Source organism: Dioscorea cayenensis, chromosome 11, assembly GCF_009730915.1.
Source record: "Dioscorea cayenensis subsp. rotundata cultivar TDr96_F1 chromosome 11, TDr96_F1_v2_PseudoChromosome.rev07_lg8_w22 25.fasta, whole genome shotgun sequence".
Taxonomy (NCBI): Eukaryota; Viridiplantae; Streptophyta; class Magnoliopsida; order Dioscoreales; family Dioscoreaceae; genus Dioscorea; species Dioscorea cayenensis.
Genome location: NC_052481.1, coordinates 21,468,052 through 21,487,072, shown reverse-complemented (window position 1 = coordinate 21,487,072; position 19,021 = coordinate 21,468,052). Strand labels below are relative to the sequence as shown.

Here is a 19,021-nt window from a genome sequence, read left to right as displayed (position 1 = left end):
GACTAACAAAAACCCTCAAATGAGAAACTCCTCAGCACTTCAATATCTTCCAACAAAAACATGAGCACAAAACAAAACCGAAAAATCTTCTTTGAATGTAATCGGGCTAACATAAAACCATACTCAATACCTTAGATGCAGAACCGATGAAATGCCAACTAGTCACATGGGGACTTCTCCTTCTCGAGATACCGCTGGAAAGGGAAAAAGTCGATGAAATGGCTAATTACAGAGGCTTTCACGAGAGACAACTTCTGAGATGACTCGAAATGGAAAAGTCAAGACGTGAGTCGAGAAAAGCAATTAAACTAGCCCAATAAATTGCCTCCTGGGAGTTACCTCTACTGAAAAACCCCCCACTTCCTCCTCAAATCGCCGAGATGGTCCGCAGCCCACGACTCCCCATGCAAGGGCATTTTTCGTCCCAAAAATTTGAAACTCACCCTGCTCACATCCGTGCATGTAGGTTTGGGGGTTTCGAAAAACATAGACTTTTAAAAGGAGGGGCGTTTTGGGGATCAGCAAAACTAACGGGTGTTTTTGGCAATTTTACAAACTTAAAGGGTATGGCAATTTCCACTTTGATAATATATATCTAATGTATTTATATAGTAAAAACAATATATTGATTACCCAGGTTCAGGGAAGAAGAATCCCTGAACCTGGGTAATCCCCATAAGGACAGATCAAGATGGGAAAATTTTTTTCCTCGTACTTGGGTTTGGGAATGGATTGAGGATGAGTTTGACAAGTTAGGATCAAGACTGGGGAATACATCTCCGGTGAATCCCCATAGTGCCTATCTCCCTCTAGCCAAAAAAAGAATGTACAAACTTTACAGTGAAATGATTTTCTTTATTATAAAAAAATATTAATTTAAATAAATAATAATAATAATTCAAAATAAATAATAATTACAATAATTTATCTAATTGAAATATTTAATTATAATAACTAAAGTGAATTACGCTATTTAAATATTTTAAAAATGAAGTAACATTTAACATTAAACATAACTCACTATTATGTATATATATATATATATATATATATATATATGAGGGCTAATTATTTATATTAAAGATATAATTAAGAATATTTTTACCGTATTATATATATACATATTTTATCTTTTCTTTTTTAATTTTAAATATTCTCAATTAAATATTGTCATCATTGTATCATTTCCATTCTCTCTTCCTAAACAATCTCACGTTGGCCCAAAAATTCAGGCCGAATACTAATCTTGGCTCCGGGATTAGCAATCTAAGCTATGGAGTTAGCATTCGACCTGAATTTTGGACCAACTATTCAACCTAAATAACATTTTTTTTTAGTTTTTGGGGATTATAGGACTCACTCAACTAATTATTTTTGAATAGAAATGTGGTCGTGCCATTGAACTGCATTTAGCTAAGGACTTAATCAGATGGCATTCCGCCACTCAAATGTCTCATATTTATTATTATTATTATTATTATTATTATTATTATCATTATTTACTACTACTATTATTATTATTTTGAATGAAGGAATAGTTGTGACATTATGTTAATATATATTAACATAGCATATATGCTTAGTTAATTAATCTGAATAAAAAAAATTATATCATATAAAAACACACGCACACACTGCATGCATCATGCAACAGTACGAGCACATGCTCTGTATTCACTAAGAAAGAATGGAGACATGAAACACACACACACATTGCACGCATGCATCCGTGCAAGACGCAGCATGCAGGCATGCAGGCATGCAACACACACACACACACACACAGAGCATGCATGAATACACATATGCTGATATGCATACATAGTAACACACAGATATATATATATATATATATATATATATATATATATATATATACATATGTATAATAATTAAACAATCAATCAAGCTAATTAAATTTGTTTTATGGTACTGATATATATGCCAACTAAACCAGCATAAAGGAACAAGTTCTTGTTTATCTGACTCATGATTTACAGTAAAACCTAGTCTAACCAGCCTCTCAGCATTTCATAAGTCAAAATTTGATGGAATAATGTAAATTTATATATATTACTAATCTCAAATTAAGAATTACTCATGATAAGATAAACCTTGTAATAATATTTGTATGAAGTGGGTCTTCATATGATTGGCCTCAAATTAATTGATTAAAATTATAAAAAAACTTATAGCTTGATTTTTGCATACAACAATAATCAGTATAAGGTATATAATATTTTTTTTAAATATATCAAGTATAAATTTGATAGGATTCATATTAGGGGTTATACAACAAAACAAAACAAAACATATATACATATTTATTATTCACATAAAATAAAAGAATGATTGGCCTTGTTAATGTTACATTTGAAGTCAATTAGAGAGAAAAAAAAGAAATTATTAGCTGGCACACAAATTAAATGGTAAACTTGATAGACGAGAAATTAATAAAGGAAGGTCACTTTCATTTGAATGTAATGGCACATTTTTATTATATCTACATTTCTAATTAAATATGTAACATCTGTAGATTTGGGGAGGAATACTTATTTTGATCAGGGCTATATTTTGAAATATTTAGTTTTACAAAATAACTCCATTTTTAATTGTAGTTCATTCCAATATATGTTGATTATAATTAAATTTGATCACATGTTTATTTCTTAAATATTTACAACTATAAAAATGTGAAAAAAATAATGGATGACTTCCTCTTTACAATCAAATGAAGTTTCGACTGTTATTTTTACTCACCATTAATTCAGGTAAAATAATGATAGTTAATTTTAGAACTAGCAAAGACATTTACTAATACATACCACTTATGACGAATGATCCATCTCTAGTAATGTTTTCTGGGTGTCATTGGTATATCTTTTACCTTCTTTATATCTATTTTATTCTATCCGGCTTTCACTCATCACTAATAGATTCGAGGCATTATATTAATTTTTATTTAAGTTACTAATAGGGACATGTGCAAGTATACGCGTTGATTATATAATAGTAGTATATATAAAACAGAGTGTCTGTCCACAAGGGGAAAAAAGTAAATACTAGTAATAGCCTTAATTTAAAAAAATAGCCTAATTAACAAAATGATAAGTGTGTGAATCAAATAAAACAAAAGTAAGAAATACTATAAAAAATAGGAGAGAAATCAGGGGAAAAAATGATGTCCGGGCATAGCATCTCCCTCGGATTATGAAGTACAGAACAAAAATTGCCTATGTCTGTAATCTTATTTGAACCGAGAGGTTTCAAGAATTATACTAAACCTTCATTTTGAGGGTGAAAAGTAAATGAATTGGTGCAAAACTGATACAGCCACACAATCGCATTAACACTCTATGAAACCTCACCATGAGCTAATGATGATCTCTTGAGTAAATAATCTCCTGTGAAGAGAGATTACTCCTAATCCGAATACAAAATAAAGATGTGATTTCTCCTGAAATCTACTCCACATGATTACAAAGAGCAATGAGATAATCATTAACTCAGTCGGGAAAATTGAGGGAGACGGAGTCTCCAAAGTAGCATATACCTAGGCTTATTCACAATTCCATCTAATCACAACATGTCTATGTTAGGTGCACATTTCTACTCGTCACAAAGCACACTAATTATGATGGTTAGGGCATTCGCCTTATTAACAATGAAGCATTCAAACACGAGATTAGATTCAAATAGAATGGATTGCAAGAAGGAAAACAATTAAATCATGAAGATCCAACAACCAATGTAAAAAAGATAAAACCCTAAAGTTTAACTATGCCCAAATACCATGAAAATTAGTTGTCCATCATTGGAGAACAACAATCCAATCCAAATGAATTATAATACATAAAGAGAATAACAAAACTCCCTCAAAGCTCTCAATCGCCTTGGATGGATGAAGTTCTTTGAAGATTCCCCAAAATCACCGCCGAGATCTCTCCACGAACGGCTTCCTTGAAGCTTTGAACCTTCTCCTAATCTCTCCCTCTTATTTTCTTACTTCTCCGGTAGGATAATCAATGGAAAACCCCCCAAATCACTGTTTAAAGGTGGGCCAAAGAGTAGAGAAGAAAATTCCCCCAAAAGCCCTAATTTATGGTTTTTATAACTCAAGAATCGGGGTTTCTTACGGTCGTAAGAGGTCCTTACGGCCCGAGGGTTACGACCATAACAATTAATGCCTGTGAGGTTCTCAGGTTGGGGCTTACGGCTGTATTTTATAAATAGTGATTTTCTAAGGTAACATGAACAATATGTTGCTACAGTAGCTTTTAATGGCTTGAGGCTTACGGCAGTAATAGTGCCCGTAAGATTCTCGAATTGAGGCTTATGCCCATGACATGCCCAAAACAGTGCCCGTAAACAATGATTTGCTACAATATATGAACAGTGCACTACTACAATAAACACCCGTAATAGCTCTCGTAAGCTCGCTTGTAAGTCTATCAAAAAATTCTATTCTTCTTCCAAAATTAACTCAAAGCGCCTCAAACTTATTTCTTTTGATCAATATTTCTCCATTCTAGCATGAATACAAAAGTTTAATAACCTTTATCACCCTCTCAACATATGGTTAAAAGTTTAATAATAGAAAGTTTGTTGTTTCAGGTTATGTACCTCAACCATGTTTGCAACCTAAATACAAATATGATGAATTATGTTTAATTTTCTTTTTTTATAATATAAGCAAGTCATCATGCACGTGCTCTAGTTATGCCTTAACCTTGCATTAAGATAGAGTCGAATCCTCAACTTTCCCAATGGGAGTTAAATGCTTTAATCATTCGGCCATTGTGGCAATGATGAACCATGTTTAATTTTAATTATCAAACTGAAATGCAAAGCTCTCATCAACGTTCAAGCATTTATTAATGTGAAAATTAACAATACATTATGTAGAGATTTTTTAAGTGAAGATTCAATAATACATTTATTATAAGATAAGCTGGTACAAATGCATGTGATAAATTATACTTAATTTGAAGAAGCATTCATACAGATTTATTTATAAATGTTAATGTTCTCAATAATGATTATTTAAATTGGACAAACATAAATTTATATCAATCATACAATTTTCTTTTTTATTTAAATATTGAAACGATACAAATTAATTGAAGAAAAATATACTAATCCATGTCAGGAATTTTTTTTTCTCCTATTATATAGGAGATTTTATGGTTTTGTTCAAGTCTTCTCACATATATATTTAAATCTAATTTATAATATAACAACAATATTTTTTATTTTTGCAGTCAAATTTTGTTTTAAAAATTGTAAAAGAATAAAAATCGCCATCTTAACTAGTTTTTTGAATAGGGAAAAGTATTTTTAAGTCCCTGAAACTTTTTAAACTTTTTGAATAAGCGAATAAATGAGGATTTGATTAAATTAAATCTTTAATTCTCTAGAATAATGGAGGAATATAAAAATTGTTATTTATTTATGCATATATTTGAAGATTTCCCCTTTATGCACTCTAAGGAAAATGAGTTTGATTAAAAAGGATAATAGTGTAATATTGTTAATCCTAAGCTTTTATTAATTATTGTCATACATAAATAATATCAATATCATTATTGTTCTATCATAATACTTATACATATCCACATAGTTATACATAAATACACACATATATACACACACACCTTAACATCGAAATCATGAGCATGTATACACTTATTAATTAACAAGCCAACTCCGGCGAACTCCGGCGAACTCCGGAGACAAAAGCCTTGCCAGAGAAGAGAGAAAAAGCCTGCTCTACAATATATTCAAAGGACAAAAAAAAAACATGCTTTGTGAATTATTGTCTTAATAAAGTTTCATCAATGTTAAATTTGACTAAATCATGTTGTGTAACTTTATTTTTACTTTTATTTTTTTTAGAGAAATCCTTATCTATTTCGTGTGTTCTGCTATTTTTTTATATAAATACGACAAGTGGATAAACAGTTGAAGGGCGCACAAGCACAACCAGAAATTATTCATCTATTCATGCACGCAAATTTGACCAACACAGGGGTTGAATTAGAAACTGGCATAACTGAGAACATGTTACCATTAGTACTGTGACATAGATTTTGTACTTAAATAATAAAATTTCTATACTAACACCTTTTGTAATGAAGTCAATACTGCTGGACTAAAAGCCCATCGGTGGAGCATCCTCTTTATCAAAGAAATTAAAGAGAAATGAAATTGAATGCTTAAATTACATTGAATATATTAAGAGAGTTGCAACTTGACTTTCTCGGAGAGGGAGTGACACATTAATTGTTGATATTAAACCGATTAATCCTTCCTTTTGTTTATCACCATCTATGGAAGACATGCAATTATCCTATCTGTGTTCTCAATTTTTCTCTAACGCATGCAGTACTTTATCTATATGTTATTTTAAAAATATAATAAGAGAATAGTTTATACGTTTTACTTATAAAAATCATGAATGTAAACATAAACTATAATCTTTTGGGCGCATGAACCTTGCGCACTCACTTTTATTTTCATTATATATATATAAGTATGATGATAAAGTAACTAATTTTTAGTATTAGAAAAGAGATGAACATAATCCATAGGACCATAAGGTTGGAACCATTCAGCAAAGAAGCCTTTCTTCCTTCTTGGTTTGCATCCCATGTCCTTGCAAAGTTGATCACTGTACCAAATGTGGACGGTGCTAATTGATCTCCTAAAATGATCACCACAATATGTTTTCATGAACTTGTCCCATTCCTTCACATTATCCTCCATGGCTTTAATGCTTGGCAATGTGAAGCCTCCATCAAGGAAGTGAGCAAGCCACTTGGCTCTCATCTCTGATGTGAAGAGGTTTGATAAACTCTCTGAATACCCTAGAATTGCCATTTGTGGCACTCTAGGGCTTATGCATTCCCTACAAAATATTCACATTATTAAACCTCAATATGCATGCATGCTTGAGCAAAACATATCTGCACGCTAATCAAGTAATAAAAGCAACAGACCATAAAAACTTTATCCGGTAGACAATGAACAATATATAATTATATTAGGGTAGAAAATCAACAAAATATATGGGCAAATCAAGCTATAAAAAATTGATGACAAAAATTATATTAGATAAAAAATGAACAAAATATATGGGTTCAGCAAGTCAACTAGACTATATGAGGTTGTAAAAAATTATCGTAAGAGACGCGCGCTAATATCAAAACTTGAAAGCTACTGAACACCAAGTCCTAGATCATTAACCTAAACACTAAATGACCTCAAACCCTAACCACTAATTAATTAGTCCCATAATGCATAATTTGATGCTCCTCATAAAAATAAAAATAAAAATATAAATAAAGAAAATTTACTGACCTATAAAGAGGGACAGTAGCGGATGATGGTCCAAGAATGATGTTTTGAAAGTAGGGAGAAGTGAAGAGATATTTGAGCTTGTTATCACCTCTGAAACCAGTGGCAAGGATGACAAGGTCACTCTCAATTGGTGAAGACTCTCCATCAACCATCACACCTTCCTTACAAAAACTAAAACACTTTGATTTCTTTATAACAATGCTACCTTCTTCCACTTTTTCATAGAACTTTTCAGGCAGTATTGCAAGCACACAAGATGTAATTGCTTGAAAAAAGCTGTGTTTTGGTACCATTCCATGCTTCTGCATGGGAACTGCCCATTTGTAATAGCTTTCAGTGAACTTTGAGAATGCCCATCTCTGCATGCATACATGTACGTATATACATAAAAGAAATTGTGAAAGATAAAAAGCAAAAGAAAATTAAAACAATAACACAAAAATTTACATGAAAAAATTTATAATTGGGAAAACCCAAAAACTGAGAAAGAGACTATGATTAAATTATGTTGAAAATTTAGTACAATGACGATGGCTTCGTTTGCCAAAATTACTTCGTCATAATAAAACACCAAAGTATTTTTAAATATGCCCTAGTTCAATTACAATTGAGGTTAATTCGAATTCAATTTAAGGTGTGGCTTGACTTAGCTTCTCTTTAATTAAGTACAGTCTATTTAAATTCTTTGAACAAACCAATAAGCATAATCCCTCTGCTACCGCTACAGATTCCCTAAAATTTCATGATTTTTCATGACTTAGAAAATTATATTAATCCAAACAGAATTCAAGTCACAAACTTTAACAATATTCTCTTATATTATTTTCAATAAAGATGTGATTTATCCACATTTATTTAAAAAAAAACTCTAACAATATTTATAACCCTACTTTTGAAGTCATAAGTGGCTTATGTTTTTAATTACTAGGCTAACAACTAATATATAACATGAGCAACCTAAATGCATACTTCCAATTACTCAAATCGGTAGAAAAAGGGTTTAAACCAAAAATTTGTTAATATAATTAAAAATTATATTTCAAACAAGACTGGAATATGAGAGAGGATTAATAATACCAAAGGTGACAAAAGAGTAGCCAAAAGGCTAAGTAGATGCCCTTCGCCCGGCTTATGAAACAACAACTCAGAAAACCGAGTTGCATAAAAGTAGAAGATAGGGATCCCCCATGCGAAAAAATCTGGGATAATCCAACGCGGAGTTCTACATATGACCGTGCAAGGATACTCAACACCTACAAAATAAAAACAATATCACAAAATTAAATATATAATTCCACAAGTGACACAGCAAACAAACTTAATTAATATAAATCTGATCACCATTTGCAATGGCACACTCATAAGTGATATCAATGGCTGATTTCAAAAAGCCAACAATAGTGACTCTCTTGTCCTTAACCAGTTGAATTGCAGCATCTTTGTCTAATTTAGAGTAATCCATAGAGTGAATCACTTGTCCATCAAATGCTTCAGGTCCTTGCTTCTCAGGGAATGATGGGATGTTCGGAACCCCGCTGAATTTTCCGATGCACAGTATCACAAAATCAAATTCATATTCCTGCATCATTCCACACTATCATTTTTTCATTTTTTATATAATATTTTTTATTTGAAAAATTAATCTATTTACCACACCTGTAATAGGGTCATTAGTATTTCATTCTCCTACTACCTCTTTTGACTTATTCAAATTTTTTTTTAAAAAAAATTGTTTTTTGTTTCTTAATTTCTCCTAGCATTCTATTTGTTTGTGAATTTTTTTTATGAAAATAAATAAACCAGTAAAATGTATTAAAAGTGAGAAAAATATCAAATAAAGAAAACATAGAAAATAGAAAAACAGACTACAAACAAAATGACAAGAAGCATCCACTGGAAATGAAAAAAAAAGAACAAAGTAACAGCAAAGAGAAACACACCCTTGTAGTTGTAGGGGTTTGAGAGGGTTTCCTTCCGGCCAAAGAAAAAATGTATTTGTTTATTTTGGGGTAAGATATTTTAAAAAAAAATTATAAACGTTATCATTTTCACTTTACAAAAATTAATTAAAAAATTTATTAAAAAATCAATAGAATAATAAATGTTTATATATATGCACATACGATACATTGCATTAAACTTAATGACTTCCAAAGAGATGTAGATCAACAAAATTTTAAAATTTATTAATTTCTAGAAACTTCAAAATTTTTGAAAATATATATGTATATATAAAATCATTCTTAAAAATATAGTTTCTAAACAATATATGGACTTGTGGGATTTACCAATGTATTGTTTATCATAACTTACACATCTTAAATTTTATTTTATTTTTTTAATTGAGGAAAATGCAGTCTTTGACATGGAAAACATTGGCTGATGGCTTGGAGTTTCTACATTTATCTATGGTCGCTGATGTAAGCACTGACATCATGAATCAATATATTGGTAACTTTTTTACAATTATTTTGAGATCTAGATTACTTTTTATAAATCACCAATTAAGCAATACATAACATAGAGTTTTAAAAAAAAAATTAAAATAATAAAATAATTATATATATAGGTCATGTTTTTTACAAATATATGTAGAATTCTATAGATGTTATGTTTCACCTGTTAACTGTTAGATTGAAATTCAACGATTCCACCGGATTATCTCTTAATCTCAAGAGTGTACATTAATATAATGTTTTGAAATAATATTATAAATAGTGCTATAAAGAGTGTAAAATGATATGCATAATACTATAAACAGTCGCATATATATTCATGCTTTAGTTACTGTTTCGATTAATGTTGTTATACCGGGTTGTGCTTGTCTTTCTATCCCTAACTTTTTCCGAGAGTAATTGACGAATTCCTATATATATATAATCTCAGTATTTTTCCCCCAAAAATTAATTTAAATTCAATAAAACTTCTTCGGAATAGTTGGGGGAAAAATTATTTAATCAACCTTAAACAAGAAAAACATATTTACTTATAGAGAGAGAGAGAGAGAGAGAGAGAGAGAGAGAGAGAGAGAGAGAGAGAGAGAGAGAGAGAGAGATAAATTATTAGAAAAAGAAAACCCAAAAAGAGAGTGGCAGAAGATGATGTTGGCCAGATGGATAAATCCTTACTTTCATGTAAACCCTTTCAAAATTCTAAATTACTCCTATATCCTCAAACATATGCACACTTATAATTATCAGGTTTTTCAGAAGTTATATAGACATGTGATTTGGAGACTTCCACAGATATCCACGTATGTTGCCAGAATCCATTGGATTATCATCCAACAACTCCACATTCCTTCCCCTATAAAGGGCATAGGCCGATTGAGTCTAGTTCACCGAAAATCAAACTCAAAACTGACCCACCAGATTCGATTCATTCCAGTTCATCGAAAATCAAACTCAAAATTGACCCACTGAATTCGGTTCACTCCTATAATTAACTTAGAACTGACCCATCAGATTCGGTTCACTTCTATAATTAACCACACTTGACCCGGCTCACCACAGAACCTAACCTGACGGATCTAGGTTAAGCCCGTTTGATCCAATGGGATTTTAAAATTATTATTATTATTTTAAACAATATTTTAACGGGGGATTAAGCTTTTACAATTGGTCTACAAATTTTTCTTCTCTTTACAAAAAAAAATAAAAAAATATAAAAAAATTACAAAATATTTTTTTAAAAAATTTTAATAAAAAAATAAAAATAATTTATAATAACTTAAAAATATTTCAAACAAATCAAAATAATTTTAAATCGATACAAAAGTTACATCTTAATTTGTTTAATTATCAAATTAAATTATCAACATATTTTTTAGTGTAAAAAAAATTAAATATCAAATAATTCTTTTATTTTAAACCAAAATTATCACCCAATTATTTATTCTTCACAATCGAAATTATTATTATACTACTCATCATATTATCATTGAAAAAAAAAATTACTAACTTCAAATCTTCCTATATTTTAAAACTAATTAAAAATTATGGTGACAACCATTACTTAACTATAAATATATATAACTAACCAAATGTCGTCCCGACCCCTTCTACCTCCCTCTCATCTCTCCGGGTTCTCCCACGTGCCCGTCCCGCCCTCCCCTCCTCGCCTCTCCAGAGTTCTCGATGATGTCTATATATATATATTTGTCATTGAAGAAATCCTTAAATTTACAGTACATCTTAAATTTTTATTTCCTCCCACCTAAATTACACAGGGTTAAAAAAAAGAGAAAAATTATTGTTTACCCCTCAATAATTTCAAAACTTCCCAAAAACCCGTGTGAGTTTTGAATACCCTCGTATAACCCTTCCTTTATTGTTTTCACTTTTTTTCACTGCGTTACTGAAATTCTATCATCGTCTTAAACCTTGTGATACATTTTTCATTCTTTTTGCATCAGTGACTCATTTCTTAAACAGAGTAACTCATTTCTTAAATAGAGACATTTCTTTAAACAGAAAACTCGATTTCTTAAAATGAAACCTCATTTTTGTTAAACGAAAACTCATTTTTAAATGTAAAAGCATTGATATTTAAACAGAAAAACCAATATTTACGTGACAAATTAATCCTGGGTATAAAAACTAATTAATCTTGGCCACTTGTACATATTTAAATAGAAACAACGATATTTAAGTATTTTTTTAAACGTAAACGCAATATATTAAACAGAAACATCGATAGTTAAACAAAGATAATCAAGCATAAAGACGGTCGTTCTTTATTATATGGAGATAACGATATTTATATTAAAAATTTAATAAGTTTGTGGAAAAGAATTTAAGTTTAGCATGATTACATTATAACTACAAAAACTTATAACTCGCAAACAAAGAATTTAGGTTAAGCGTGAAGAGTAATCGTACGTATCATTTCTTAAATAAAAGAACTCATTTCTTAAATAGAAAACTCATTCCTTAAAAGCAGAGTTCATTTCTAAATGCAGAATTTACTTTTTTTAAATGTAAACCCTCGTTTCTTAAATAGAAAACTCATTTCTTATACAGAAACTTAACAGAAATCTCATTTCTTAAACAGAAACCTCAATTTTTTTAAACAGAAACATTGATATTTAAACAGAAAAACCAATATTTACGTGACAAATTAATCTTGGGTATAAAACCAATTAATCTTGGCCACTCGTACATATTTAAATAGAAACAACGATATTTAAGCGTTTTTTTTAAATGTAAATGCAATATATTAAACAGAAACATCGATAGTTAAACAAAACAAACAAGCATAAAGATGACCGTTCTTTATTATATGGAGATAACGATATTTACATTAAAAATTAGTAAGTTTGTGGGAAAAAAATTAGGTTAGCATGATTACATTATAACTACAAACAAAAGAATTTAGGTTAGCATGAAGAGTAATGCATGTACTCATTTCTTAAACAGAAAACTTATTTTTTAAACAGAATCTCATATTTTAAATAGAAAGCTCATATTTTAAACAGAAGCCTCATGTTTTAAATAGAAACTCATTGCACCCAAGGGCATTATAGTCAAACTCTGTCACACTTGTCACAACTTCCCACACAAAGGACAATTTTGTCCAAAAAAATCCAAATTAACTCTATCAATCACCGTTAGATCCTTGGAGGTTTAAAAAATCATTTTATTAAAAAAAAATGGGTTTTTATGGATATTTAAATTTAGGGTGAGAATATGTGCATATTACAAACTTTGAAGATGTTTTTAGCAATTTCCAAAAAAAAATTATATAATAATTACTTTATATTTTAATATGTAAGTGGGTGATGTCATCTCGTGGACATGTGTTTACATTTCAAATCTAAAGACGTGCTGAGATGACGAGTGGTATGCATATATATAGCTATTAATCGTTATTTGCATATAAACCCTTCAAAAACTAAAAATTTATATTTTGTATACTTTGCAAGGAAAATTAAAATGCAGAAAAAGAAAGAAAGAAAAAGTACGGACCTCCATGGACTGTTCCTTGTCAAGCTGCACAGTAAGTCTCCACCTTCCTTTCCGGCCACCGCCGGAGAAAGCCTCGCCGGTGCCAGCCCAAAGATCCCAGCAAGCCATCTCCTCCTCATCAACTCCGATGAACTCCATTCCCACCACCTTAGCACCGAACCGGATATAACGAAGGAGATCAAAGTGCTTGGCGTAGGATTCCAAGTACTGCATGACTTGCACGTGCGAAGGGAACGTCTCCGTCACCGTCTCCGGCCACGGGAAGTCGGAAAACTGATACGATGGCTTCGGAGACTGAAGCTTAGTTGAGCCGAGAGTTTGAGTCCAGACGCCGCCAACTTGTGAGCCGGCTTCAAAGACGACCGGCTTGAAGCCCTTATCAAGGAGATGCTTGCTTGCAACTAAGCCACTTATCCCTGTGCCAACTATGGCCACCTTCTTCTCCATTTTTTTCTCTCTTTTTGTTTGGCCAAGGAGAAGTTTTTGAGATTGGATCTCTCTTGATATGGTTCTTGTGAAAGGGATGGTCGTAAGGGCTTATATGGGAAGATGGGGCCTTGTTGTTGGGATGAGGACCTTGTGGTTTTGGTTGGTTGGGTATGTGATTCATGTTATCTTGTGCTTTTTTAATGAAAAGTTCATTTACTTCAGGAAGGGCTAATTAAAAAAAATAAAACGGAGAACTAATCACCAAGTGGTTCCTCATTAAAATTTCAAGAAGAGAGGTGAAAGTTTGAATTATTAGTATTGATTTATTTTTTAGAGTGTAAGTAGTGTAATTGTATATTATTGTATGCTGGTGATTTTAGTATTCAGGTTTCATTTTTACTTTCTTTGTTAAAATTTGTGCACGTCGGTTTATATAGTAGTCTAATTTATTTTGATAAATATTAATAATAAAATAAAATAAAGATAGTAAACGATGAAAATTAGAAATATTTGGGAAGTTATTCACTTTAGAAGTATGCAAATAATTATTGGTATGGTAATGTGTGGTAGTGTTATTAACTCCAATTTAAAAATTGAGGTGTTCAATTTTTTTAATATTATTAAAAATTTAAATTATGTGTGAAAATAACTTGTTTATATTATAGAAAAAATATTAAAAAAATTTGTAGTTAGGAGTTTTGGAAAAATATATAACAGCAAGAAAAAAAATTATTAAAAATAAGTATTCCCACCACTACTATTAATACTACTTATTTGAAGGGAGTCTCAGGTCAGTCACAAATAATTTAATTTTGCTATTGTTATTTATAACAATGTTGACATGCACTTGATCAATTTTTAAGTTTGGCATGATTGCGTTTGCGTACTGGTTTAGAACAAGAATAAAGCAATGGAAAAGGCATATGTTTGAATGTGGTATTTTCCAAAGAGGGTGATGTGAAAAAGTCATGTATACTTTTGCAACTATTGAACAAACACATATTAATAATAAAAGCCCAAAGACAAAATAAACTAAAAATAGAGAAAAAAATTGCATTAAGAGGGGAGAAAAATAGAAACTTTACTTGTTTGAATTCATTGCAATGGAAGAGTACGAAAGCTATCTCTCACTTTGATGGGAAATAAATATTATTTTATTGGAATGGTACAAAAAAATATTTATAAGGGTTGGAAAGTGGGGGGTTGGAGTTGGACTTCACAAGGCAGTGGAGAGGTGACAGTGTGCAACAATTGGCGTAATACATAAAGAAGGTTGGACTGGCCCTTTTAAAATTAACGTCAATTGCTTTTCCTTGGCACACACACACATATATATATATATATATATATATGGACAAACTTTCTCTTACATTTTTTTTTATTTAATTAGGATAACTCAATTATATATTGAGAGGCAGGCAAACACGTATAGTGATAAAATGTTATTGTAATATACTTATCTAATTAAGTTGAATAAAAAATTATATATATATATATATATATATAATTGGTGTGCCTTCTATTTTTATTCTTACTTAAGCTCAATCATGTAAATATATAAGTTGACGGTTGAATGTAATTGTAAATATAATGGATTTTTAGTTACAATATAATGATAAATACTTAAAGTTAGAGTTTAAAATAAAATAAAATTAAATATGATATTTGGTTGGATGTAATTGAAAATACAATATTATAAAATTTTGTATTTGGATTGAGGAATTTGTTAATATATTTGAGGGAAATGATTACCTAAGATGAAGTTACCAACTTACCATCATATATTTTAAATATATTTTTAAAATATATGACATTTAAATTAAGTTTTTAAACCTAAATATTAATAGACTTTTAAACAAATTTTATTGTAAACTTTATTACTAAACATGTCAGCAAATTTTTTTTTAAATTATAAGTTCAACTATCTTATAATTGTCATTTAATTATTATTACAAATATTTGAGAATATTTTTTGAAAATATTTTTAAATCACTATATCTCATCTCCATCGCCTACTCCTACATCCTCACAAGCCTAACCAACCTCACAAACCGCCATCATGGGAGACAATCCGAAGCCACGTGCCACAGCTACCAACAATCTCATGGATGTAATTGATTGATTCCATCTACTTAATTAATTCCGGCAAACCGATGTTATGTTGCGTCGTGCCTCCTACTGATCAGTGTTGGCGAGCGGGATGGTGTTTGATGGGATCATCCGGAACAAGTGAAGATTTTGTTGGCGCAACACATCTTTGGTGCAGCGGCATCGGCGCAACATTTCTCCGGCATAGTAGGGAACAAAGTTGGTGCCGGTGTAAGAGGCTTGGGGATTAGACATAGTAATCTCAAAGATGAGATTACCAGCTAAAGCTCTTGAATCCTTCTCGTGTGAATCACATGATGTGAGTGATAAAAGATTTGGGTTTATGGTCAATTTAATTGTAAAACCAAATCCTTTCCTTTCAAACAAACAAACAATTTCATTCTAACGGTTGTACATTGTGTAATAAATAGTGACAAATAGTGGTGCAATAAAAGATGGGATGTACAGTAATTTGAAATAGTATCTAAACAAATCTTAACCGTTAAATCATATTTTTAGTAGACCTTGAGGAACTAAAAAACTAAAACTAATAAATTCTACTAAACTTTAATTAATATTTATTATGGCAATTTAATTGTTGTTGTACTCAACTGCCAACCAACGAACGTCCATATGAATGCTCTGTTAAAAATATCTCAAATGTATGTTGTGTTTATATAACCATTTTTGTTTTACTAAGGGAAAAAATTCATGTTCAGAATCCTTCTCAAATTTGAAATCAACCTCATGATAATTAAAAAAAAAAAAGTATATATGTTTAAAGAGATCTTTCTTTAAAAAATTTGTTTAGGCAAAACAAAAATTTTAATTCATTAACCACAATTTAATTCAATTGATAATATAGAAGTCTGTAGATGTCTGATGATGTCTAGAGTTTAACATCATATTTTAGTTTAATTCATTAACCACATCTATATAGACATCTGGAGATAAAAATAAAAATAAAAATGTTTTTTTTTTTAAATTGCCCTTAATTTTTTTTTAAAATGTCAAAATGGCTTAGAGCCATCACATCAATACCCAATTAGTACTTATGTGTTGATTGAGTATTTTTAAATTTAAAAATCATGTTTTTTTTTACAATTTAACCTCTCATCTCTTTTATAATTATTTAAATAGCTTATTTATTGTTTTTTTAACCCAATTATTTTAAAAATTTTTATTATTAAAATAAAAAAAATATTATTTTAAATTAAAATTATTATTACTAATTATTAAAAATGTGACGCTCCGTCGTTCCATTCCACTCCGTTACAACATTTGCTCGTTCACCTTTGTATATGATCCATATACAACAAATTCCGTATATTTTTATAATTAAATTTTACTTTAAAAATTGTTTTTTAAAAAATCACTGTTCTTGTAATGAGTGTTTTGGATAATCGACTAAATGAGGATGGGATTAAATTAACCTCTTGAATCCTCTAGAATAATTGATGAATATAAAACGCATATTTTTTTTTTTAAGATTTTCCCCCTTCACTGACATATAGAAGTAATACACTTTAAGAAAAATGAATTTGATTAAAAAGGGTAAAATTGTAGTATTATTCGTCAAAAGCTTTTATTAATTATTATCAAACATAAATAATATCAATATCATATTATTGTTCTATCATAATACTCGTAGACAAATATACAGATATATATATATATACACATATACATATATAAATATATACCTATATACACTACCTCTAAACGTAGAGATCATGAGCATGTATCACATGTACTAACATGCCACCTCCGGCGAGGTTTGGGGGCAAAAGCCTTGCCAGAGAGTAGAGAGAAAAAGCTATACTCTACAATATACTCAAGGGACAAAGAAAGCATGCTTTTTGAATTATCATCTTAATAAAGTTTCATCGATGCTAAATTTGACTATATCACTTGGATAACTTTATTTTTATTCTTTTTTGAGAGACATCCTTATCTGTATCATGTGACTTATCAAGATTTCATTGATGTAACCTTTGCTTAACGAGGAGTATCCACAATTTTTTTAAAATACAAATACGATATGCTAGTGTATATATATTTAGAGAGGTGCTCACAACCATATACGAGATTTGGTTTGTAAACCAAACTTGAGACATGTTATCACCACTACGAGGATTTTAAATTTAAATATTAAAATTGTCATACCAATATCTTTTACAGTAAAATCAATGAAGCTAAACAAAAAACCATTGGTACAATATCTTTTTTATCAAAAGATTAAAGAGATAAATTGAATTGAAAATTTAAATCTCATTGAATATATAAAGGGGTTGCGGCTTGATTTTCTCCAATCGAAAGGGAGTGACTCATTCATTGCTGTAAACCGATTAATCTACTTTTCTTATTGTATCTGTGTTCTTGATTTTTCTCTAATTAATGCATGCAGTACTTTATCCATATATTTTTTTGAATAATAGACGACAAGCGCCCTTTTTTATGAATATAAACAGTACCAAATAGCACTGGAACCCGGATGTACAGTATATGTACAGTATGAAAATAGTATAAAAATCCCGGGTAAACAGTACTGTTGGGGGGAGAGATTTGAACCCATGATCTCCCCCTTACACTTTGGTGTTGTTAGTGCAATCGCACTATTTAATTGGCATGATTTGACACAACGACAAGTTGTCATGGCATGGAGACTTGGAGTGCAAGGCAAATCATTTTGAAGATCTTGGTGGAGATATTTTTAGTAAGTCTATAACATGGAGGCAAATATCTTGAAGATCATGGTGAAGCTATCTTAAAGATCTTGGTGGAGTTATTTTTGGCAATACATTACATTTGAAGACAAGATCATATCAAGACCATATTTAGATGATTTGAATGAAGACTAAATATGGTGGAGCTTAATTAAAGAAAGATCTATTCATGGTGTGAATGAAGATATGATTTGAAGAATCCTTGATGAGGATTGATTGAAGTCTATTGAAGGCAAGATTTGAGGACCAAACTTGGGTGAATTGAAGATCAAGTTTGGAGAATCTTTGAAGACCAAATTTAGGAGAATTTGGCAAGTTTCATGGAAGGCAGCACGAGGGCGATGCGCCTCTTGCGAGGGCTGCGTGATGAGGAGGCGCGGGAGGTAGGCTGAATTCTACCGTGGTCGGGATCGGAGATTTGGGCTGCATCGACTCGAACAGCAACACATGTGA

At 30.5% G+C, this 19,021-nt stretch overlaps 1 protein-coding gene across 1 annotated transcript; it reads right to left on the bottom strand.

Annotated features, from left to right (window-relative positions):
- Positions 1-6,467: 6,467 nt before the first annotated feature.
- LOC120271900 (probable flavin-containing monooxygenase 1) lies at positions 6,468-13,782 on the bottom strand. The gene is made up of 5 exons (XM_039278587.1): positions 13,326-13,782; positions 8,701-8,938; positions 8,437-8,612; positions 7,360-7,718; positions 6,468-6,907 (listed from the first exon to the last, which is right to left on the bottom strand). The coding sequence occupies exons 1-5, from the start codon at positions 13,770-13,772 to the stop codon at positions 6,550-6,552; spliced, it is 1,578 nt and encodes a 525-aa protein (XP_039134521.1). The 5' UTR covers positions 13,773-13,782; the 3' UTR covers positions 6,468-6,549.
- Positions 13,783-19,021: the final 5,239 nt, after the last annotated feature.